Source organism: Macrobrachium rosenbergii, chromosome 42, assembly GCF_040412425.1.
Source record: "Macrobrachium rosenbergii isolate ZJJX-2024 chromosome 42, ASM4041242v1, whole genome shotgun sequence".
NCBI lineage: Eukaryota > Metazoa > Arthropoda > Malacostraca > Decapoda > Palaemonidae > Macrobrachium > Macrobrachium rosenbergii.
The window spans coordinates 6,841,506-6,869,135 of NC_089782.1; the positions used below are offsets into that span (position 1 = coordinate 6,841,506).

The following is a 27,630-nucleotide window of genomic DNA, read 5'->3' on the forward strand; positions in this document are numbered from 1 at the left end:
ATTCTCTCTACCTAATAATGCTTCAGTATTCACAGCAGAATTGTGTGCAATTGTGTCAGCTATAAAAATAAATAAACATCATCCAATAATTTTTTTATTTTTAGTGACTTGAGAAGTGCTATAGAAGCTATTCAGAGTTACAAATCAAAAAATAATATTGTACAACAAATTAAATTATTTTTTCATATAAATTACATAATAATGGAAAAAAATGTAGAAATATTTTGGATCCCTGCCCATGTAGGAATCAAAGGAAATGAAGAGGCAGATAAAGCAGCTAAAGAAGCAACCCACAGGACAAGATCAAATGCGAATATCTTTGTTACTGATTATGTAACACACATAAAGGTGGGTATCATAAACAAATGGCAATACATATGGAATGAAAACCCTGAAAAATAATAAATTAAAACAAATAAAACCTAAAGTTGAAAAATGGAGTTCATCACATCAGAGAGAGATACATGCACAGGTAATTCTAACACGTCTCAGAATAGGCCATACTCGTCTGACTCACAGACACTTAACCATTTAAGGTCCACCTTAAGTTTTATGGGGAATTTCAAAAACCCTCTTAGTATGTTATTCTACATATAAATACAAGACTCTTTCATTCTTGTGTATTTTTTGATATCTTGCAAAAATGTTCAAGACATGCATGCAATGAAGTGGCCCATATGGAGACCTCGGGCGAGTTTCAACGGACCACGCTCATCCACCTTGGGATACTTCGGGCCGTAACAGTAAACTTTTTTCCGGTGGTACCGCTTATGACTTTCTGACATCCAGCACTTGTATACACCATTTATTTAGCTATTCTCTTTAACAATCATTACTTAGGGATACAAGGCATGGATATGACTTTCATATATAAACTTTAAAAAATGTATATCAGAAAATTTGAATTTATTATTTTAGTTTTTTATCAAACTTTTTAAATTTAAAAAATTTTTTTCTTACTGTTTGTATTTTTTATTACTTTTTATATCTTTTCACTGTATTATTTTCTAGTAATTTACCAACTTATTTCTTTTAATTTTTTTCAGACTTTTTTTACTTCAGGTAATTATATAAGAAATGCTGAGATGGTTTAGTTATTTATTTTACAATGAATTTTAAAAAACACTTACAATTACTGATATTTACAATGTATTCACAATTACTGGCCTACCTTGTGGAATAATGAAAAACAATTTCTCACATCATTGAGGCACAATGCAACCTTGCAGTCTTCGCCCACCCAACGGGATCTACAAATGTGGCCCTTCCCTGAACAAAACTTACATATTTGCCTTTCGTCCACACGCTTTGGCATATGCAGAGAGGTGGCATCCTGGCGGGACTCTATGGAAGGCACTATTGGACGTTGGCCTTGCTAAGGTTTAGGCACATCTCTTGTTCCAAGGGAAGCCCTGGCTACCTTGCTGATGGGGGTCTTGAAGCTGACCAGCCAAAAACAGATTTCAAGGCGGATCTCCTTGAGGGGCATAGGCTTGCACTGCAATGCCAAACAGTCTCTCTTGTAAAGGATCCAGGCATTGCAGATAATCAAGTCCTGTATGTAAGCAAACAGCCTCATGTAGTACCTCTTTGCTTTGAACCGGGTCTTGTAAAGGTGGACCAACATGTCGCTCTTGTCAGTGCCACCCATGCGACTGTTGTACTTGTTGATAACATTTGGACATTGCACAGGAACCTTGTTCTTCACTTCCTTGTCATACCTCTCCACTTCACAAACAGGCTCCACACCAACATCAGTGGATAAGATTGTGACAATTCTGTTGTCCTTCCCCCTGGCGACAAGGATGCCATCAGAAGAGACGTAGTCAAGTGTGCCCCTGGCTACCGAGTTCTTGGTCATGTCCTTGACAGACTGCAGGGGTGGATAGCCAACTCTGTTGTCCCTGGCAGTGCCAACATACCAGCAACTATACTGTGACCTCAAGTACTCAACCAATGCTATACTTGTGAAGTAGTTGTCGGCATACACAGTGGAGTTCTCTGGGTCCTTGAGGGTCTTGACCAAGGCGATAACAAACTTGTTAGTGACTGGCAACTTCTCCTCCTCTTCAGACAGTGATGTGTGGTGGCTCTGAAATGTAGTGGCCCCCTGGTACATGAGAATGTCATGGATAAATCCATCCACACTGGAACGGCAGAAGAGTTTGAAGCCCCACTTGTCCGGTTTCTTGGCTACATATTGACGAAGGTTACCTGCCGTGGTGCCCTTGTATGCAACCATAACCTCATCTACGGATTGCAGAGGAGTCTCTGCAACATTCAAGAATTCCCTGGTAATCTTAGTGAAGAGGAAACGCACCTTCAAGAACTGGTCCTGTGATCTTGCTGCCTGGTCATTGTCACTGAAGTGGAGGTTTGACCGGATTGCCTTGAAACGATTCCTGGACCTATACTCAGCAACTTGAGGCACCCTCCTCCTGACAGCCCAGTAATCCACTATGCTGGGCAAAGGCATAAGTCCCATGTACATGATGAAACCCAGGAAAACCATGAACTCAGATTCGGAGAGGTTGAAGTTACTGACCACGTCCCTCTGCTTCGAGTACAGGTTACTCTGAAAGACGATGTGGGACCTCAAGTCAGGCGTAAAAAACTGTGTGAAGTATTCAGAGGCCGGCCTCAGAAAGTCAGAACGTGGGTGAACATACTCCTGCCGGGGCTGGTTAGTGATGTCTTCCTTCTTCCACTGTTGAACCCGAGGTCTCTTAGTGGAAGGCCGGACCGCATCACCATCCTCTGGCATCTGCTGAGGAACAACAACACAGACCTTGCGACCTGAAATAAAAAGAAAGTATTATTAGTAAAACAGTAAATGAATCATGAGTGTGTATGTGTATGTATGTGTGGGCAGTGAGTATGTTTGTATGTGTATGTATGTGTGGGCAGTGAGTATGTTTGTATGTGTATGTATGTGTGGACAGTGAGGGTATGTGTGTGTATGTGTGAGCAGTGAGTGTACATGTGTGTATGTGTGGGCAGTGAGTGTAGCAAATGTACTCATTTTCATACACAAAACATCAATATAAAAATTATATGACTTTTAAAAAACTCATGGCAATAACTGGTTATATAATATGCGTCATACTAACATGGCCTAGATCTCGAGGTGGAAGGCACATCCTCGTAGAGGCTGAGTTCGTCAAGGTCACTGTCGTCCTCGAGTGATGCCACGTCCATGTCACTGCCTGCAGCATCATCAGGGGCTATCCAAGAACGTTGACTATCATCCTCATGCTCCAATGCAGCATTCCTGCACCCATAAAACATCGAACTTTTAATCTGCAAAGAAAAAAATAAAATTCATGTAATAATTCTCTCTCTCTCTCTCTCTCTCTCTCTCTCTCTCTCTCTCTCTCTCTCTCTCTCTCTCTCTCTCTCTGAACATAAGCCCAACAACTGCAAACTAAATCAAAATGCATGCAACTGAGCCTAACATCACTATAATTACTAGGAATGACACTAACAGCACTCACTTTTGTAAACAAACAATCAATCTCTCTCTCTCTCTCTCTCTCTCTCTCTCTCTCTCTCTCTCTCTCTCTCTCTCTCTCTCTATGCACATAAGCCTAACAACTGCAAACTAAATCAAAATGCATGCAAATGAGCCTAACATAACTACAATTACTAGAGATGACACTAACAGCACTCACTTTTGTAAACAAACAATCAATAACACACAATAACAACTTGTGGGTGACGCCGTATCTTAACGGATTTTGTTTACAGCTACGGACCAAAGTGTCCCAGAATGGATTAGCTTACTCTGCCTAAACTCGCCCAAAGTGGCCCATATTAGATATTTACTTTTTCTGTCACTATTTCACCGCTTCAGTAAAATCACAGCACCATCACACTTAGTTCAGAATGAAGGCAAAACATTCAACTACAACATATCAAATCACTATTTACTCACCATGGTTATAGGCGGGGGGGTTCGTCGGAAGAATTGTGTGGCGACTTCACAGTTTCACTGTTGAGTGCGACTGAGGTTCGTTTGGTGCTCTGCTGTTTTTCACTGGAGGGCTGTATTCGCTTCTGATTAGTTGATTTCAAGAGCCAAGGAGTGCTGCTATGAGTTGCCATAGCGTCAATTTCATACACTCTCTAGCTTGTTGGTGACGAATGCACCAAAAGTAGCTGTTTTAAGTGGCTCATATGGGCCACTTGGACCATAAATGGTTAATGAGAAACCCATGTGGCCTGGCTCCAGAATGCTCAGAGTGCAAGGTGACGGTAATGGTCAAACATGTATTGTGTGAGTGTCCAAAGATTGACCAACAATGACTCAGCTTCTGGAAATAAATCAGAAAATGAAATTTTGTCCGAATCTTTTACATTTTCAGTCATTCCGATTTTGTTGTTCATGAGGAGCTGTAGTTTGATAGATAAAATATAAAAATAAGTAAATAATAATAGCACGAAAACAGCATTTGTCAAATTTAAATTTAAATTTTTAAAAATATTACTGAGCTTAATATGAATTTTAATATACCTTTTTAAATGTATTTATTGTGTGTATGTGTTACAGTATGAGAACGTGAGCCTATGTGGTATTTTATCCTAATCCTTCGGGCCAGCCCTTTAAGAGCTGAAAGTCTGCGCAGTGGTATGGTTAAACTACTTTAATACTACTACTACTTGAACAATATTGAGTCTCTTCAGACATATTGAACCTCTTCACTCGAACTTCCCTGAGTGTTTTCAGATATATTGATTTTCTAAAGGGTCACGCCCATATAATCATTATCTCAAGATGTCTGCAACATCCAGAGTCCAGCAAAATGAGGACTTCAAGTTCTACATGTCCGCTGGAAAGGACATGGGACTGTCAGGACAAGCCTTGAGGGATTGGATCCAAGAGAGAGGGTAGATGATGCCAAGGCGGAAAGAGAGGCTGAACAAATAGTATGGGAAAAATGAGGAAAGGCAAAAAGGCAGGAGCAGGAGAAAGAACGACAGGAGAAGGAATAAGAAAGACAGGGTAAGGAGAAAGAAATAATAACCCGGGAGAAACGAGAAGAGGCAGAAAGGCAGGAGGAGGAGAAAGAAAGGCAGGAGAGGGAGAAAGAAAGGCAGGAGAGGGAGAAAGAAAGGCAGGAGAGGGAGAAAGAAAGACCTCATCAGCTTGCAATGGCAGCTCACACCATGCACAACACACCAACACCCTCTCCTTATTCAACTCAGCAATGTAGGCTCCCTCATAAGAAAATGGGACAAAGCCGAGCCTGAAGCCTGGCCTGACCATATTGAAAGGGTCCTGACGACCTATCAGCCCTTTATTGAAGAAGTGTCTCTGATCCTGGGAAAGCACCTTGAAGGGAAGGGTGCCATTGCATTCAATGCTCTCCCCCCTGAGGATCAAGGAAATCTTGCCCTTGTCCACCAAGCCATTATAAAGGCTTTTGAAATAACTCCCAACTGTTGGAGGAAAAGATGGAGAAATATGCCCAAGGAATCAGGGCAACCCTGGTCTGAGAGGAACTTCAAAAAGACCCAGGCCCTAAAAGAATGGCTAGAATCTCTGAAAGCCACTAGTGTGGAGGATGTCCTAGAACCCTTCCAGCTCAAGAACTTCTTATTATATGCTGTACCAGCTCTCGTCACTCAAGTGGGCACCCCCATAAGAAACCCATGTGTGGGTATTGTAAGAGAACAGGGCACCCCACTGAACAGTGCTGCTTGAAGGCTGAGAATCAGCCAGAAGACCCCTCTACATCCTCAAACGGGACAACACCCCAACGAGCCATGCCTGGGTTGTGGACGAAGGTGTTAGGGAAATTAGATAGGGACAGTAGAGAGAGAGAGAGAGAGAGAGAGAGAGAGAGAGAGAGAGAGAGAGAGAGAGAGAGAGAGAGAAACAGAAAGAGAGAGAGAGAAAACATAAAGAATAAAGGAGAGGCAGAGAGAACAATGATAACGCCTAGGTTGTTGTTGCAGAGAACTAAGAAGTGCTGACTGAAATTAAACTTCTTCCACGAACTCAAAACAGTGAGTGAGTATATCGCGCCCAGGGCCATAAAACCGATCGTAAAATTTGGAAACTGTGGCCTCGCTATTTAGCTTACTCAAGTAATGACTCAGCACCGCCAACAAGCCCTATCTATAACCCCGGCTTCAATAGGAGGCGTTTTCATGGAAATTCCAGGAAATCAAACATTCTAGGGAGGGGTCTTTTACACCCCCTCCTAAGATCATTTCCAATCAAGTCCTATAAGGAGAGATTTGAACCACACCCACTAAAGTCCTTCCCAATCAACTGTTTGAGGGGAGGCCTTGCAGATGAATCTTTCCAATAGGACACTGGAAGGAAATGGAGATTGCGGATAACAAGAAATCCAGGGGTTCGAGAGGCAGGAGAGCAGCTGACGAGACCAGATTCGAGTTAACATCCACCAGGGAGAGTTACGTCTCCCTTGCTTCCGTGCTCCCTAAATAGACTGAGCTGAACTGTTTTAATAAGAGTGATTTTGTTTGCCTCACTGTAACTAAAAACTGTACTTAAACTGTAATCCACTTTCATCATTAAATCAAGAAACTAAAAATGCTTGTCTCTATTACGCCTTTCTGAGAGGTATTAGTACATTGGGAATAAATTCCCTTCAATAATAACAGGTACGAGAAAACAGTAAGGAGGAGTCTACACTTGGCGAAGTTTGCAGGTGAGAATAAACATACTTTCAATGGGACACATTACATTTATGGTGGCAGCATTTAGCGGATCCAGAAGGCGAGACGAAACAAACGAACATTAATGAAATTATCAGTGCAATTACTTAAGTTACAGTGAAACAAAAATCTACAAAACGAACTTAGATTTTACGAAGGTGAGCAAAACTTATATGAAGAAATAAAATCCTGCAATAGAGTGTTGAACGAAAGTAAACAGAAAAAAAAAACAGTATTGGTGAGTCCCGAAGAAGCAAAAACACTTAGAACAGTTAACGTCAACAAATTGAGCCAGACCCCGACAACCATAACAAGAAGAGTGTTTGTTAAACTATTATTACGAGTGTGACCGAAAAACAACACAGAGAATTTTCAACAAGGCTCTGAAGGCAAAAACCCACAGCAAAAAACAATGGATTGGGGGCTTCGTAATAGCAACAACCTGTAAGTTATCGAGAAATGAAAATTACTGTTCTCTCTCTTTAAATGTGTGAATAAGAGAAGATTTTTTTTTTTACATCTTTTTATGAGATTGAAAATTAAAAAATATATCTCTAGTGAATAATTTTTTTTGCATAATTACCATTATTACTATCTCTATGATAATTAATTATTTAGTAAATAATTTAGATAGGGAATTAGTTATTTTTTTCACTCGGTTGGTATGAATATTTGAGAAGTTATATATAAATTTGTGTACTCATTGTGATGAATTTTTTTTTTTTTGATGATATGATGCCCAGTTTCACATAGGAATTTTTTTCTGTGTATTGATTGATATTTGAAGGATTTAATTTACCAGTGCACTTGAACTCAGTGGAGAATTTAATTTTTTTTACTGTGATAAATTGACAATTCTTTTATTTTGGTACAGTATAACATTTTTTTTATAAAATATAATCAATGTACTCAGATTTAATAAGTTTTTTAACATGCAAAGGGTCTTTGAAGAATTACTGAGCACGGTTAGACATTCACAATACGATTAAGACCATCGACACTTAGACGTAGCTGAATTTCAAGACTAAATTCCCACTTAGCTGTAGTGCAAGGAAATACTAACAATAATAACACAACTAACCAGAACCAAAATAGTCTAATACTACTAACAGTAATAATAATAGTAACAATACTAATAATACTCGCACTATGAATCAAGCAGCGGTAATAACAACAGCCACACGCTTCTGTGGACAGGTGGATGATTCAAATCCTAACAAAAGTAGACTCGAATCCTATACTGTAAACCATTGGCTCGCAGATGCAGATAGTCGCATAACTTCAGGGGGAATAACAGAAGAAAGAACTAAAATAAATGAAGCCTTGTTGCTTGTCAGCTCAGAACATGGAGACGCTCATAAAACTCTGAATTCCACAAGTTTTAGCAAACTTAATAACTATGCAGAATTTAAAGAAATTTGTTTATCACTCTGGGAACCAGTAAATAAGACTGACAGTTTATATAACATAACCAGATTCCTTAACCCGCAATATAAAACAATTGCTAATTTGTACGCAAGTGTGGAGAATGCAATAGAGAAAATAACAGAAAACTTAAAGAAAACAGGCATTACTATAGGAGATAAGACTCAGTCTGGAGATAGTGCCAGTAACTTAGTTGAGCTAATACATGTTTTAAATTACTTGTCATTTGGAACAATATATAATGCCCTTAGAGAAGAGGAAAAGAAGGCTTTCAGAAAAATAAAACTTGATCCCAAGAAAACCAGCCTTCAAATGTTGAAAACAATGAGAGAAGAAATACAAAAGATGACGAAAAACAAGGCTCCTATAATGATAAATACACAGAGATAAATACAGATAATTATAGCAATGTAGTAATAAGTTGTGATAATGATAAGAATTTACTAAATGAAGTATTGTTGTTAAACAAAATAAATAAAGTAGATATAAATGATGTAATAGCAGTAACTGAAGAAAATAGTGTAGATGCATAACATTGTTACTTTGCAGAGATAAAAGATGAAGAAATTGTTGCGTAAGCACTGCTGATGATAATAAAGTAAAATTCATACTAAATAGACAAATAATTTTGCATCCTTTGAGTGCCTTATTGTTCATGCAAGTAACCTTCTTTCATCTACTGCAGATGGACCTCGGCTGTGGAACCACTTGGCTCTATCCCATGTGAGTGGCCTCATGCCACCCCTTAATGTACCCCTCTGCAATGTTCCTGTTATGAAGACATCATCAGTGTAGAATATTTCTCCTGTGTAGGATTCAATCATTTAGCAGGACCTTATTATCACATGCCCAGTAATTCGTCATTCTTCTGATATATGTTTATTATGTAAATATAATTAATTAAGAGAACCCTTGAGTTTACGTAATCTTCCATTACATAAAGAAGGCCCCAAGCCACAGTATTCCCCTTGATTTATTTGTTTATGGAGTTGCCTTAATCAGTCTATTTAGTTAGGTGTTTTAATGAAATACAGTAGATTTCTTGATAATGTAAAGAATTCCCAGTGTTTATCCATTGCTGCCCAGAATCAAGCAAGTATCTAAAGTATATTCATATTAATAATATATATATATATATATATATATATATATATATATATATATATATATATATATATATATATATATATATATATATATATATATATAATGTATATGTACACTCAGCAAGAAAAGAGAACATACAGTTTTCATTACATTTTGTTCGTCGAATTTTAATTTTTCTTACAGAAAACACATATAATCTCAGTAAATTTACTCTAGAGTATGAAAATACAATGCAAATTATATCATACATGTTAAATCTCCAAAACAAAAACGTTCAGATACTTAAAATCACCATGCATGTCCGAAGTAATCAGAATTTCTCAGATGACTTCGTTCATAGAGATCTAAAAGATAGTGTGTGGATATCTCGGTGTAGTACTGTTTTTCAGAATGGCAATATTTACTCGTTTTCCGTTATGAACGGGCTTATTATTGCATCATCATACGAGGAAATGATAATTTCTTTAATTTTTACACATTCATATTTGTATTTCCCGGTGTTAAAAGTCAGCCGGAATTAATGGCGGTAAATGTTGTGATAGCTAGGGTAGGCTGACCAAATCTATTTAAATCCGCAAGAGCGTTCTCTATGCTGTGAGGAGCACTTCAGCGGGAAAACACAAGTAACTGGATGTTTCTTGACGTTGCCATAGTTTCTCTCTCTCTCTCTCTCTCTCTCTCTCTCTCTCTCTCTCTCTCTCTCTCTCTCTCTCTCTCTCTCTCTCTCTCTCTCCATTGCTAAAACATACTATACAAATATAGTATCGCTCAATCTCTTAAAGAAAAAATAATGAAATGAGTAGCTCTACATATAGGCCTAGGCTTATGCAACAGCAACTCTCTCTCTCTCTCTCTCTCTCTCTCTCTCTCTCTCTCTCTCTCTCTCTCTCTCTCTCTCTCTCTCTCTCTCTCATCGTAACATTGTATTCGTTCCTTTATTGTTCCCCACGTTTTTCGTGTGATATTGCTCAAATTTAACTCTTGATTTCACTATAGAAGATCGCGTTTCTGATTATACAAGCATCCCGTTCATTGTGGTATCATAAATTCATTTGGGTAAGGTTACTTGGCAGGTTATGTCGAAAAACATTTATTTTTCTCAGAACTGTCGCTGCAAATTACAACTTGAACGAATACTGTAAAGCTTACTACTGCATTTCAGTATCAATGATTTCAGAACCGTAGAATATGATTGAAAGTTATAGGAGGTCAAGCAAAGAGCAAACACATTAAGACTGAAGCTCCTCCCCCTTCTAAAGTTGCCAGATGTTGCATTAATTAGCAATGTATGTCCGAGGATTTTAAAAAGACTGTATCCTCACTTTCCTTGCCAGTGTACATATATATATATATATATATATATATATATATATATATATATATATATATATATATATATATATATATATATATATATATATATATATATATATATATATATATATATATATATATATATATATATATATACATATATTATACAGGTGTGCGTGCGTGTTTAGTGTAACCAAAACCCTTAATGATTTTTCTTTTATATGTACAGTATATATATATATATATATATATATATATATATATATATATATATATATATATATTTATATATATATACATTTATATGTATATATATATATATATATATATATACATTTATATATATATATATATATATATATATATATATATATATATATATATATATATATTTATCTGTATGTATGTATATATATACATACACATACATACATATATATATATTATACAGGTGTGCGTGCATGTTTAGTGTAACCAACAGCCGTTATGATTTTTCTTTTATCAGAACTGTTGAAAACATTTAAAGATTAGTAAATGCTGCCTAATAAGTTGACGACATTGCATGGGATTTTGTTTGGCAACTTTCTCATAGATCTCACTTTTTAAAGATTTGTTTCTGATTTGAATCAGTTATGTTGAAAAGTGATGGTTGGTTATCAACAATTGTGTGATATGTTTTGTAAATAAGCACTGATGAACCATTGAAGGCAATAGTTGGTCGTTTACAATTATGGGATTTTTGTTCTAAACAGACATTGACGGGCTTATAAAGGTGATGATTGTTTATTATTAACTGTTCAATTTGTTCTAAATAGGTATTGATTGGTTAATTAAAGTGAAGGGTGTTAATCAGTAATTGTTTGATTTGTGTTCTGAATAGGCATAGAGGGTATGTGAAGATGATGGCGATTTGTTTGTCTACACTTGTTTAATTTGTTTCTAAATATCCACTGATGGGCCAAAAAAGATGTTTATACCCCTTTAATTGCGGGATTAGTCTTCTCAATAGGCACTGATCGGCTGTAGTGGGGCATTGAAAAATAAACAGCGATTCTGATGATGATAATGACGATAAAAATATGTGGCTTTTATTTTGTATGTTTCGACTAAGCTAAGATTTCAAAGTTAAATTTTCAGGTGTTGATGCAAGTAACCTCAAAGCAAGTATTTAAAGTAATTCATTTCATATTTAGATATAAATAAAAATCATACTATGTAATACTAGATTTTCTGCGTTGTTCAGAACACAGTCATTAGTTGTAGTTTGGTAATGCTACCATATGGGAGCATGGTTACTAAAAATCCTGGTTTGATTATGTAAATCTGTGTAAGAGATCTACATAATATCTTATGTTTTGGCTTTACCACTTGTGTTTATATAATATTTATAAATAATTTTCATTCGATAAAAAGAAACTCAGAATGGTTTTTAAAACCTTCAGTGTTTTTAAAAACTTCAGTGTTAGAGAGATAAAGAGACAAACAGACTGGCTGACCAAAAAAAAAAATAATAAGTAATAAGCAACCAGCAGTTAATGAGAACAAATGCACAATTAAATAAACGTAGAAAATATTTTCATGCATTCAGGCAGTATGCTTACAGTTTGTGTGAATGAAAGTGAAGGATTTGAATAAAAGTACATTTTCCAGATTAATGTATTTTGACTGAAGAAAAGGGAAGCATCTGTCAATTGGCACTCATAACCTCATGGTCATAGTGCTGGGTCAAATTTAATAAGTCGGTTAATCAACCAATAGTTAGTTAAGAGATGATGGTTAGCAGTAGGATGCCCTCTTATTATAATTTAAGAAGACTCGGCCTTTTCAGTGGGAGCGGCAGAGACGGTTTCGCTAACTGTGTCATTACCCTCGGTAGTACATGCCAGGCATGGCAACTTCTTCTCGAGGGCTGCACGGTATTTGGGATGACTGATGGCATACACAATTGGATTGTACACAGCATTGGCCTTGGCGAATACGGAACCCCAGATGGTGTATACAGGAGAGACCATGTCTTTCTTGAGCATTCCACTCCAGTTGATGATGAAATAGGGTGTCCATGCAATGAACCAAAGGGACACGGTCATGAGGGCGACCTTGGCAAGACGGCATTCAGCAGAGGTCTTCTGGCTCTCTTCACTCCTGAGAGACTTGACTCCCATCTTCTTGGCCTGTTCTCGCATCTGTTTCTCGTGGTTGGCAACAGCCTTGATGATAAAGGTGTACAGATAGATGTTCAAGAACAGAGGGAGCAGATATACCCAGACAGAGTAGATGTACAGGTAAGAGTGAGAGACGACATCATCAGTAAGATAGTCAGTACCACAAGCAGTCATGTTGCCTTCTGGTACATAGCGGTTCCAGCCAAAGAATGGAGGAAGGCACCAGGCAATGCTAGCAACCCAGGTTCCCAAAATTCTCATAAGGGCTCCTTTGCTAGAGAGAGGGGTTCCAGAAACACCCTTAACGATGACATTGTAACGATCAAGGGTGATCCAAACCATGGACCAGATTGAGACACAGCCGAAAAGAGATCCCAGGAACCCATAGACTTCACAGAAGAATGCACCAAGAGTCCATGCTTGCCAGTAGCAGGTAATCATCATGGGAGGGAACATGGTAAACATCATCAGGAAATCAGAGATAGCCAAGTTGACAACAAGCAAGTTAGCTGGGCTACGTAGTGATTTGGTGGTCATGAAGACCCAGATGACAATAAAGTTACCAGAAATGGAAAGACATCCCATGACTCCTACCCACAAGCCAACCAAAGCATACCATAGTGGATTCAGAGGAGGATACTGGTACCAGTGAGCATCAATCATATGAAGGATCTCTGCTGGTGCCATATCCACTACCGTGCTGTTTCCATATGGGTTGGTAGATGGAAGGGAAAACTCCTGCTGGCTTTTCCACGACATCTGAAAAGATACAGGTTGAACAATTTTAGATTTGCAAATATTTACATAATTGTTTATTAGTTCAGACATTGTAAATATACATTCCAAAAGTGGCTAGAAATAAAAAGCTGGACTTTTGAAATTGAATGTTGGTCACTTTGAGATTGACCCATTGATGACTAAATGAGGGGTCCTTTCCATGTAATTACCAGCTCTTGTAAGTCCACCGAAGTGCTCAGACCATCTTGTCCGGCAATGCCTTTCCTTTTACTTACAAATGATGCATTGCAGCGATCACTCTCTATTCATAAAAGACACCCGAGCAAAGGTTATATGAAACATTACTTTTAAGGTTAAAAAATCTAATCATATAGTTATGGGGAGGAAAAACACTTTAACGAAACCTATGAATAGAATTCAAGAATAAGTTTTCTGAGATGGTTTCTTATTTTAAAACTGGTGCTCCAGGAAGAGCGAAAATAATATTTTTTCGACACTTTTGTTTGGGTTTTGTGAGTTAGTTGATCATCTTGTCTGTATGCAGCAAAGGAAACTAAAAACGGGTTATGATGATAAGAACGTGTCTGCGTAAAATGAGATTTTTATCTACAGTAGGTTCAATGAACAGATGATCAGAAATCTTCCCTTGCCAAGGGCCTGAGATTGGTTTTCCTCCTCGACGTTGAACTGTATTCAACATTTGTTACAGTTCGAAAGATTCTAGAACACCAAATCTACACTGAATTTTTATGATCCCTTAACTATGGGAGTTGAGTATTTTCAGCAGTCATTATTGCACTTGGATAACTGGTCAATCTATTATTTCAGTCGTGTAAATGATAACGAATATATAGTCAAGAAAACGATTAATGTTCTTAGAAATATATCTAAAAATTATTATCTTGTAAATATGAGACATTATAAAGGAAACGGTATTGTGTTACTAATAAAAATGTATATGCCGAGAAAATGCTTAATATTTTAGAGGCGGGGGAAGATTTGCTTCGTTACCGTCTGATGTATTTTTCATTTCTTTTGAAGCATTAGGACAAAGTAAACAGTTTACCAATGAAGTTAAAGAATAAACGCCATTGATGATAGAGCTTTTCAGTCTGTATTACTCCGGCTCTAAACCGGCCATTATGCATGGATTTGCTTATAACGTAGAGAAATTTCTAGGCTCATTGATAGCGCCAATGATGGTAAAGTAGTGTTTATCTTTGTTAAATAAATATCTACATTGGATCTGGAAGAACGTACAATGGCAAATAAGTATAGGGATTATAAACTTTAAAAAATATATCACATGGAAACGTAAAAAGGGAGTAAACAGGTAATAGTTTTTTATGCACGGTAGATAAAGCTGCATGTGTTTGGACTCTTACATTTTTGTTTTTTTAAATAATAATTTTCTATAAGGTTTATATTAGCAGTTCACAGAGCTGATGTGACAAAGATATTTGATCACTAAACATTTCTCGTAATCGTAATGAATATCATAAAATCAAATTATTTGTTAACGCAATATATTATTAGTCAATATTTTGCAAGCATATGTAAGGATTACAACATAAATGTAAGATTTTTACTAATGTACTTAAACCATAGTCCTAAGTGATTACTTTCGCTCTAAAAAAGGTTTTGAAAACCTCAAAGAAACATGCATATGTTGTGAAAAACTGATCTGTTTCCAACTTACCTTGCTGAGCCTGAAACAGCCGCTTCCAGCTGCCAAAAAAAGAAGATATTCTTAAAGAATTACTTCAGCTAGGGCAGACTGACCACCTGCTTCAGGATCTTAGCTCCAAAGGGAATTGGCTGTGACTAAAGACCAGGCGCGGAAAGGCCTTTTATATTGTTCTTGCCAACAGTTTACAAACTTTAAGTGCTTCTGTTCCACTTATAAGGAATCCTTCCTTGTGCCGATATGCAAAAAATCCTTAACAATGCAACTAACATGAAGACGCTCCTCCCGCCACACATTCCAGGAAATTTGTTTTGCAATTATTAGGCTTCCTTATCCAGAGACTTCAAAGAGCCATTCGCGCTCATTCCGTAGACTTTTGAGTATTGTCTAGCATCATAATTCTTGATTATTGGCTGTGGCACATGTTGAAATGCCATCATAATTTTTTTATTATTTCCATACCTGATTAAAAGTTTTGTTCATTTAAAAAGAAAAAAAAATTTTAAAAACGATGCTCTAACATCTAATGTAAGACTGTATCCTTTAAATTCTTGAAGAGAAAACTACATTAAAGCTAAGATCCAAGACAGTCTGAGATTAACGAATTCTTTGAAACTAAGGAGAATAATATTTTAAGCTCAAGATACTTGAATAATGTTAATCTGGTTTCTCGACAACTGCACAAGAACGACTTACTTTTAAAATAGGTAAAGGAGATGGGACACTCTTCCTGGTAACCTTCCTCAGATTTTTCCAACAACACTCATTGGGGTTTTAGAATTGATTCCAGTTGAAAGAAAGTTTCGCTGTTCGATAAGGGCACATTTATCTATAATTTCACTTCATAAGCTTCAATGTGTGTGTTAAAAGGTTTAAATTCCTCTGCAGGGCAACATCCTGGTTAAATTTTCTCCAGTTTGCTTCTTCAGTCCTCCAGTAACGAGGAAACCCAGTCGAGGTATTTTTAACATAGTTTATGCTTATTGGAAAGTGGTAACTTCCATTTAGATATCGTTGATTCGCCAAAGAAAATCTGTATGGGTGATGAAGGCGCATAAGCTCAAGTCCATATTAGATAAATGATCACCATAGCTGTTATGAATGGACATTGACCCATCGTCATACAGTCACGGGGTTATGGTTAATAATTACTCTACTCATACTATTCGCCCTCTGGAATCTAGTATATCACCATCCCTCGGAGGATTATGAGCGCTGAAATTATTCTGAGTAGTCTGAAGCTACACCTGTGAGGAAAGTAAATAAATGGTCTATTGTTTGTCTAAAATTAATTGCCACACCTGCAAAGAATAATTTAGTTTTAAGATTAGTCCGGGGGCCAATGGTCCAAATTTCATTTTTCGTTCCAGCTATTTTGTGTAAAGCTACTACCATTATTATTTGACAGACTAACTCTAAGTACACCATTTGAGACCGGCAGTAGGATTGCAAGTGTCTGTTAGGTTAGAAAAAATATTGACTTTTGTAAAGAATATGCTTTATTGATTTCTCCAGGCAATTTTGACTTACTTTCATGATTAAGCCAGTTGTTCAACTTTCATGATTAAGTCAGTTGTTCCAACTCACATATAAATAAAATTCATACCAAAATGACTCAGAGTAGGCATACTGTAAGATTAGTTAACTCAAAACCTTTGATTTAAACTTTGCTTTGACTTATAGGGGTTTAAAATTCAAAATTCGGTGAAAAAGTGTTTTTAAAAATTTTAACTGTTAGACATAACGGGCTGTATCTAAATAAGTTGTCATGATGTCATGATAGTAGTGATAAAAAAAATTCTCCTTTGTTCCTGCTTGACTTGTGAAAAAATGTTAATGCATAAACCTATTTGCGGGCAGTTCAGAGAACATTATATACTCTTACTCCCTATTTCGTCCAATCTAAGCATCATCCGTAAAAAATCGGAAACTCTAAGTTTTGCTCGTCTTGCATAAGCTAAAGGGTAACCTGAGTCAAGAATATTGTTTTTCCATTATCACCAAGCTGAAATAAGAACATTTATATGTATGTCTTCAATTTGTAATCACCATTATTGCATGTTGCAAATACAGTCACATATATGGTCATTATTAGGCGAATTTAAACACAAAAAACAAAATAGTGAAACATACTCATATGAAAATCTATATTTTTCAAGAAATACAGTGAAATATGAATTAGATAAATACCAAAATACTTATGTTTAATAAGTCACAAAAAAATGCGTCCACTGTAGTCCTGAGTTCTTGTCCTTCGCTGTTTTGAGCCCACGGGACGACGAACTTATTATCAGCTAAAAAATTCCCCTTCGGTAACATATATGAAAATATATTATTTCCGAGGTGGAGCGAATTGGATATTAAAGGACGTTTGTAGCTTAATGACTGTATATGAATCACGGTGATGTGATAAAAAGTCATAATATGGCTGCGTGTGACAAACGCACTACACGGTTAGCATGGTAGAGGTGGGTGGATATCGTCTCTAAATACAAACACCAGAGTTCGACGGGCGATTTGTATATGGGAGACAATATCCACTTATACCTCACTTGCTGGCCGCGTGGGTTAAATGCGTCCACTGTAGTCCTGAGTTCTTGTCCTTCGCTGGTTCGAGCCCACGGGACGACGAACTTATTATCAACTAAAAATTCCCCTTCGGTAACATATATGAAAATATATTATTTCCGAGGTAGAGCGAATTGGATATTAAAGGACGTTTGTAGCTTACTGATTGTATACGAATCACGGTGATGTGATAAAAAGTCATAATATGGCTGCGTGCGACAAACGCACTACACAGTTAGCATGGCAGAGGTGGGTGGATATCGTCTCTAAATACAAACACCTGAGTTCGACGGGCGATTTGTATATGGGAGACGATATCCACTTATACCTCACTTGCTGGCCATGTGGGTTAAATGCGTCCACTGTAGTCCTGAGTTCTTATCCTTCGCTGGTTCGAGCCCACGGGACGACGAACTTATTATCAACTAAAAAATTCCCCTTCGGTAACATATAATATGAAAATATATTATTTCCGAGGTAGAGCGAATTGGATATTAAAGGACGTTTGTAGCTTACTGATTGTATATGAATCATGGTGATGTGATAAAAAGTCATAATATGGCTGAGTGCGACAAACGCACTACACGGTTAGCATGGCAGAGGTGGGTGGATATCGCCTCTAAATACAAACACCTGAGTTCGACGGGCGATTTGTATATGGGAGACGATATCCACTTATACCTCACTTGCTGGCCGTGTGGGTTAAATGCGTCCACTGTAGTCCTGAGTTCTTGTCCTTCGCTGGTTCGAGCCCACGGGACGAAGAACTTATTATCAAATAAAAAATTCCTGTTCGGTAACATATATGAAAATATATTATTTCTTAGGTAGAGCAAATTGGATATTAAAGGACGTTTGTAAAACTTATTGATTATATATATATATATATATATATATATATATATATATATATATATATATATATATATATATATATATATATATATATATATATATATATATATATATATATATATATATATATATATATATATATATATATATATATATATATATATATATATATATATATATATATATATATATATATATATATATATATATATATATATATATATATATATATATATATATATATATATATATATATATATATATATATATATATATATATATATATATATATATATATATATATATATATATATATATATATATATATATATATATATATATATATATATATATATATATATATATATATATATATATATATATATATATATATATATATATATATATATATATATATATATATATATATATATATATATATATATATATATATATATATATATATATATATATATATATATATATATATATATATATATATATATATATATATATATATATATATATATATATATATATATATATATAAAACCAGTCAGAGGCGGACACTTTGCTATCCGTGTAGACACCCCAGGGATTATGTACGTAATCAACGGATAGGTTTGCTGAAAGCAAATGGCTGTTACAGACTAATACACACACAAACTATGCCACTCCAACATCTTCTAAAAACATAACAGATCCCTCACACGTCTCGAACTGTCAGCCTAACCGCTCACGTCTCCTCGCTACTGGGAGAAAGGGAGCTGGAGATTTGGCACGATACATATACACAAGTGCTACCGGTGTCTAAGCGATGTCAGGCAGGGCAGCTGATCGAGGCTACGGCCTACCCCAATGCCAAATCAAAGTCCTTCAAAAGAAGGCATCGTGCTTACCCCATATGAAAAATGGGAAAAAGCATGTTAAACGAAGAAGAAGAAGATATATATATATATATATATATATATATATATATATATATATATATATATATATATATATATATATATATATATAATATATATATATATATATATATATATATATATATATATATATATATATATATATATATATATATATATATATATATATATATATATATATATATATATATATATATATATATATATATATATATATATATATATATATATATATATATATATATATATATATATATATATATATATATATATATATATTTTTTTTTTTTTTTTTTTCAAGATGTTGCCTTGTAATACGTATATCCTCCTATAATTTTGACATATTTACTTTTTTTCATGTGTTATGTGTAATAATAGTGGTTGTTGAAGTGTCATATTTAGTTTGGCATCAGATCTCAAAAGAACTAATGATTAATTAACTTGATAGCGTAATTTAGAATTGATAATACAATTTTAATAGTAACGTAATTTGGAACGAATATCTTTCTTGGTAAAAGCGTAGTATATTGAACACGTGTGTGTGTGTGTGTCCAGGAAGGGCTTGTTTCATTTCAATTGTCATCAGTTCAGATAAGAGCGAGCACTTTGTTTTGGGCTAGTGATGACAACTTTTGAAAACAAATACCGATTCGTACCATACGAGCTCAAGACGAGTGATTTCATGTTGTTACATGCGTTGTTCGAGTCACGTTCGCCACTTTGAGAGAAAGAATACGTGTCTTGATCAATTACGTCATGTTTTGTAAGATTGCATTCAAAACGTTTTGCTGGGATGACGTAACTTTCTTCTAGAAGCTTCTCCATTGTATCTCACACCCAAAATGCTTTAATGACGCCACTTCCCTGCTTCTAGAACTTTTGTATCTCGTACCCAAAATGCTTTAATGACATCATGTAATTGTTTCACGTGTTACTGGAATCCTAAAATCTTTTTCATTCTGATTCCTGAGACCAGTCGAATTGGTTCTCTCTCTCTCTCTCTCGTTCTTAGAAAGAGCTTACTTTTAACGTAGTTTTTTGTGGTCACATATTAATATTAACTTTTGAGATCTGAATTTAGTAAAGTTATTTAGTTCGTAACGGCGCCTGGTAAAAAAGTGTGTATCGTGTAACGCAGCTGCAGCAAGTGATTTACAGAGGTTTTCACAATTTTGTGTAAGGTAACGTGAATTCTACTTATTGATACCATGGTATGATAAGTTAGGAAATTTTGAACAAGTGAAATCATTATTGATAAATCTTATGTGTATTTTTGTGTGATTTTCTATTTACAATCTCTTTATATTTTCACATTTTTTTTTGTTTGTGATGTAACATTTATTTACATAACATTTTAAATATTTCTTGGTAATTTAACATTGCATACGTAATTTAACATTGCATACTTGATTTCATTTATTAAGATTTTCTTTTTAAATCTTGAGTAATTCTTGAAAGTTTAAATATTGCTTGATTAATTTAAATTCCTGATAAAGTTTTTGTGAATTAGTTTTGTTTCATAATTTAATTCAAGAATTGATTGAGTATTGTGTTATTTTCGAGTAATAGTAAATTTTTCAGATTGTGAATTCTAATTAATTGTGAATTCTAATTATAAACTTTGAATTTAAAAATAAATATTTGTATTTAAAATTTTTTAGAAAAACAGTGTTTCATTTATTGACCATCAGAGAATAGGATTGATTGTGTGTGCATAAAGCAAAGTGATAAACATGTTTTGTTCTTTTAGTTTTGCTAAAGTGAATTAAGACCAGGGAAACAGTTAGAGTTTTTGATGGAGTGATGCCTTTTACTCTAGAAGATTTCTAGTTTAATTTTGATACCTCACACATATTCTGATAGACTTAGTTTGATTTTTCAAGTGATTGATAAATAAGTTTTTTCTTAAGGGATTACTGTTACCTTTAGAGTACTCAGTCGTAACAATTAATGTTATGAGAGTTCAGGTATCTGGCTGAAGTGAGGTATATTTTTGAATTTTGAGATTAGTTGTGTAATAACCAGGTACTTGATACGCATTGTGACATTATATATATATATATATATATATATATATATATATATATATATATATATATATATATATATATATATATACATATATATATATATATATAGATATTATATATATATATATATATATATATATATATATATATATATATATATATATATATATATATATATATATATATATATATATATATATATATATATATATATATATATATATATATATATATATATATATATATATATATATATATATATATATATATATATATATATATATATATATATATATTATATATATAGATATTATATATATATATATATATATATATATATATATATATATATATATATATATATATATATATATATATATATATATATATATATATATATATATATATATATATATATATATATATATATATATATATATATATATATATATATATATATATATATATATATATATATATATATATATATATATATATATATATATATATATATATATATATATATATATATATATATATATATATATATATATATATATATATATATATATATATATATATATATATATATATATATATATATATATATATATATATATATATATATATATATATATATATATATATATATATATATATATATATATATATATATATATATATATATATATATATATATATATATATATATATATATATATATATATATATATATAAGATATATATATATATATATATATATATATATATATATATATATTATATATATATATATATAATATATATATATATATATATTATATATATATATATATATATATATATATATATATATATATATATATATATATATATATATATATATATATATATATGTACACTCGGCAAGAAAGTGAGGATACAGTTTTTTTAAATCTTCGGACATACATTGCTAATTAATGCAACATCTGGCAACTTTAGAAGGGGGAGGAGCTTCAGTCTTAATGTGTTTGCTCTTTGCTTGACCTCCTATAACTTTCAATCATATTCTACGGTTCTGAAATCATTGATACTTAAATGCAGTAGTAAGCATTACAGTATTCGTTCAAGTTGTAATTTGCAGCGACAGTTCTGAACAAAATAAAAAATTTTCGACATAACCTACCAAGTAACCTTACCCAAATGAATTTATGATACCACAATGAACGGGATGCTTGTATAATCGGAAACGCGATCTTCTATAGTGAAATCAAGAGTTAAATTTGAGCAATATCGAACGAAAAACGTGGGGAACAATAAAGGAACGAATACAATGTTACGATGAGAGAGAGAGAGAGAGAGAGAGAGAGAGAGAGAGAGAGAGAGAGAGAGAGAGAGAGAGAGAGAGAGAGAGTTGCTGCTGCGTAAGCCTAGGCCTATATGTAGAACTACTCGTTTCATTATTTTTTCTTTTAGAGATTGAACGATACTATATTTGTATAGTATGTTTTAGCAATGGAGAGAGAGAGAGAGAGAGAGAGAGAGAGAGAGAGAGAGAGAGAGAGAGAGAGAGAAACCATGGCAACGTCAAGAAACATCCAGTTACTTGTGTTTACCCGCCGAAGTGCTCCTCACATCATAGAGAACGCTCTTGCAGATTTAAATAGATTTGGTCAGCCTACCCTAGCTATCACAACATTTACCGCCATTAATTCCAGCTGACTTTTAACACCGGGAAATAAAAATATGAATGTGTAAAAATTAAAGAAATTATCATTACCTCGTATGATGATGCAATAATCAGCCCGTTCATAACGGAAAACGAGTAAATATTGCCATTCTGATAAAGAGTACTACACCGAGATATCTACACAATAGCTTTTAGATCTCAATGAACGAAGTCATCTGAGAAATTCTGATTACTTCGGACATGAATGGTGATTTTAAGTATCTGAACGTTTTTGTTTTGCAGATTTAACATATATGATATAATTTGCATTGTATTTTCATATTCTAGTAAATTTACCGAGATTATGTGTTTTCTGTAAGAAAAAAATTAAAATTCGATGAACAAAATGTAATGAAAACTGTATGTTCACTTTTCTTGCTGAGTGTACATATACATTATATACAGTATATATATATATATATATATATATATATATATATATATATATATATATATATATATATATATATATATATATATATATATTGTTACGACTATACCTTAGATACTTGCTTGATTCTGGGCGGCAATGGATAAACACTGGGAATTCTTTACATTATCAAGAAATCTACTGCATTTCATTAAAACACCTAACTAAATAGACTGATTGAGGCAACTCCATAAACAAATAAATCAAGGGGAATACTGTGGCTTGGGGCCTTCTTTATGTGATGGAAGATTACGTAAACTCAAGGGTTCTCTTAATTAATTATATTTACATAATAAACATATATCAGAAGAATGACGAATTACTGGGCATGTGATAATAAGGTCCTGCTAAATGAATGAATCCTACACAGGAGAAATATTCTACACTGATGATGTCTTCATAACAGGAACATTGCAGAGGGGTACATTAAGGGGTGGCATGAGGCCACTCACATGGGATACAGCCAAGTGGTTCCACAGCCGAGGTCCATCTGCAGTAGATGAAAGAAGGTTACTTGCATGAACAATAAGGCACTCAAAGGAACTTAGGGAATGCACAAAGGGTGCCAAATAACTCAGTTCAACACTAGATGCATAACTACATTAATACCTGATAATTCAACACACAGTACTGAAGGTGTTGCATAATGGAAATAGAAAATAAATCAAACAGAGAAATAACAGGAGTGTGACTGACTACAAAAACCTTATTCTGGGAACATTACCTTCGGCAAGATGATGGTGCCGTAAAAATCGGAAACTCTAAGTTTTGCTCGTCTTGCATAAGCTAATGGGTAACTTGAGTCAAGAATATTGTTTTTCCATTATCACCAAGCTGAAATAAGAACATTTATATGTATGTCTTCAATTTGTAATCACCATTATTGCATGTTGCAAATACAGTCACATATATGGTCATTATTAGGCGAATTTAAACACAAAAAACAAAATAGTGAAACATACTCATATGAAAATCTATATTTCTCAAGAAATACAGTGAAATATGAATTAGATAAATACCAAAATACTTATGTTTAATAAGTCACAAAAAAGCTGCAAAATACATTTTAACCTATCAGCATGTCATTCATAAAATATGGGAAACTAAGTTTTGCTAAAGAGCAACCTGAGTCAAGAACATTGTTTCTTCATTATCACCAATCTAAAATAAGAACATTTACAGTATATTCATGCATGTCTTTAATTTGATGTCACCATTATTGCATATTGCTAATAAAATCACATTATCATTCATAGGCAAATTTAAACATTAAAAACAAGATAATGAAACATACTCATATGAAAAACTACATTTTTCAAGATATGCAGTGAAATATGAAAGAGATAAATATCAAAGTACTTATGATTAATATGTCGCAAGAAATATTGCAAAATACATTTTAACCTATCAGCATGTCAGTCATAAGAAATGATGAGCATCTTTCTTGAGAGTATGTACAAACTCAACAACACTTCATCATTGACATGGTTGTTTAATATATCTGTTTATATGAATTATTTTATAAAAAAAAGTATTGTTTAATTTGTGTTTGCAAATAAAACACTATTGTCATTTATGGCATCATCCTCCTCATCATCGTCTGTATCATCCAAGTCGGCAGCAGGATTAGGAGGGTTGCTGCAATTTGCTCTACAGCCACAAGCAAATAAACAAGGAATTCGGTTCCTACTGCCAGTACAGCGAGATGTGAATTTCCTTGTTTTGCATCCACACTTTAACAACTCATTACAAGCAGGTGGCATGAATTCAGTTGTCGTGAGAATTGGGACTAGCTCACCTGTTTCCGTTTTTTTCCAGCCAGAAGTTTCCGGTGAATTAAGAGTGGGCAAAGGCTCTGAGGCTTTCAACCAGATCAATAGTTGGTGCTTGCACCTTTTAAGATGCATTGTGAGAGCATCATGTATTGGTGGCAACTTATCTTAGCTTCCTACGCCATGGAACATGTCGGCTCAAAGGTCATCTACTGAAGTTAGTGATGTTCTGGGGTCATAAACTTTTAAGACAAACTTTTCTGCGTCATGCAGATCTCCTTCAGAGATATCAGAGAATGTACTTAACACGTCTGGATGCCTGATACAAGTGGCCTAAGTTGATTTCTTGCCATGTCCACTCAGTTGGCTGGTTGTATCACAACCTGTGGTTGCATTGATAAGTTGGTAAATTTTTGATGATGTTGTTAGGGAGAGATGTCCTAATATCATGCACAAGGATATACCTAGGTTTTTTGGCAGTACCCACAACCATCCACACCTCCTCTGTTGTCTGGTGATAAGTAAGGAGAACTAGCACATCTGTATATCGACATTGAACAATAATACGTTTAAAGTCATTCTTGGAGGCATCAATGGCATGAAGCACTAATCTGGTGTCAGCTTCATCATGAGAAGACTTAAGATGAGTTATACACTTTCCAGATGAAGAAAGAACAAGTTCAGGGTTTTCACATCCTCCTGCAGCAACAAGTTCTTGCTCAAGAGGCAATCTCTGTGACTGCATGAGTATTTCATTGGTAAGGAAATGAATAAGATTCAACTTATTGTCTGAGAGGTTAATGAAATTTTGCCAGGAGCTTGGCAACTGAACATTTCTTGAATCTATCACTCGTCTAATTTTTCTGCTAACATTGGCACGACATGCCATTGTTCCAGCTTTGATGGAATTTGACCGATATGTATTAAATATAACATCCACTCGTTTGCATGTCCCTGAAAAAACCCAAATACAATTTTGCAATATACATCTGCTAAGTCACCAAATGTGGCAGCTCCTGTGGGTTTGCCCAATGACCGAAGAAGTGCCATTGCATCCACAAGCGCACAAGTGGTATCATTACTTCTAGGCAGCTCCTTCACTTTGTGGCCACTGCTAAGTATGTTTCAAAGGGGAGCTTTATCGGCCTTTCTCAGGTTTCTATCGAGTGTTGCAAGTGATTTAGGCACTGTGGCTAACTCAAGTTTCACAATAGTTGATATCTCTACCACTGGCTGAGGCACTCAGGAGTCTTCTGAAAATATCTTTGTCTATTTTAACAATGTTAACTTTTCCACATTTATTGGTCACATCCACTTTATGAAGATTTGCCAAAGTTTTTGATTTGTTCTTTGTTATTGGGGCATGGAACATTTGCGTGGCATTTGGTTGAAGACGGCCTTGCATAAATCTTATCAGTAATTGTTTCCCCCTTTCTTGAGCAGTTAATAGATCTCTCTGGACATCAGGGGGTACAATGTCATTGCTAGAAATACACACCAGGTCTGTATAGTTTCTTGCAAAAGGTTTGAACTTTTGGAGCAGCTCTTCTAGCTTGCAAACATCCCCATATAACATACAGTGTATATGGGTAAGCATATTTGTTACCACTAAGCCGCCTAATATGGGCTGTCCAGAATATAAGGTCAAGTTATTGTTTACATGTAAATGTTGTATTAGGAAATTAAGCACAAAATATTCAGCAAAAATAAACAAACCAAATAGTATTAAGTCACTTGAAATGTACCAGAAAAAACAAATAATAAGTCAGTAATCCGCTGATTACTTTCAAAAGCACATTTGAATCTTAGAGCCTGAAGAATAATCAAAAGGAAAATAATTTGATCAATATACTGATAATAAGTGAATGTAAAAAGGGTTTTGTACCATAGATTATATAAAATTGAGATAAATTAAAGAATCATCTGTGAAGTTTTACAATAAGAGGAGCGAGTAAGTCCTTTGCCCTCAAAACCACGTATATTTTCCAATGGAATCGGTTTGAAAAATATGCGCTAAGTTCTTTCATTTGTCTGTAATTTTTTGCTGAAGATTCTAAAATTCATTCATATCGCCATAACAAAGTTGTAGCCAGTTATCATGGCTATTTTGATACCGATTACCCAAAAGAACTACAGGCAAATACAAAAGGGCTGCCAAACAGTAAAAAAAGTACATTATCTTGATAATGATTAAATAAATGGATGGATAAATTAATTA

At 34.2% G+C, this 27,630-nt stretch overlaps 2 protein-coding genes across 2 annotated transcripts; both read right to left on the bottom strand.

Annotated features, from left to right (window-relative positions):
- Window positions 1-737: 737 nt before the first annotated feature.
- On the bottom strand, window positions 738-4,338 carry LOC136827608 (piggyBac transposable element-derived protein 3-like). Its single transcript, XM_067085084.1, has 3 exons — window positions 3,935-4,338; window positions 3,111-3,300; window positions 738-2,796 (listed from the first exon to the last, which is right to left on the bottom strand). Exons 1-3 carry the CDS (start codon window positions 3,935-3,937, stop codon window positions 1,376-1,378), a joined length of 1,614 nt encoding a protein of 537 aa, XP_066941185.1. The 5' UTR covers window positions 3,938-4,338; the 3' UTR covers window positions 738-1,375.
- Window positions 4,339-12,175: 7,837 nt separating this feature from the next.
- LOC136827893 (rhodopsin-like) lies at window positions 12,176-15,309 on the bottom strand. The gene is made up of 2 exons (XM_067085366.1): window positions 15,133-15,309; window positions 12,176-13,454 (listed from the first exon to the last, which is right to left on the bottom strand). The coding sequence occupies exon 2, from the start codon at window positions 13,452-13,454 to the stop codon at window positions 12,339-12,341; it is 1,116 nt and encodes a 371-aa protein (XP_066941467.1). The 5' UTR covers window positions 15,133-15,309; the 3' UTR covers window positions 12,176-12,338.
- Window positions 15,310-27,630: the final 12,321 nt, after the last annotated feature.

What these genes read in the sequence shown, in the direction of transcription:
- LOC136827608 (XM_067085084.1), bottom strand. An exon ending in CACCTCGAGATCTAGGCCAT is followed by an intron (nt 2,797 to 3,110) that starts GTTAGTATGACG and finishes TTTTTATTTCAG; the next exon opens with GTCGCAAGGTCTGTGTTGTT.
- LOC136827893 (XM_067085366.1), bottom strand. Translation starts at nt 13,454, where the DNA reads ATGTCGTGGAAAAGCCAGCAGGAGTTTTCCCTTCCATCTACCAACCCA.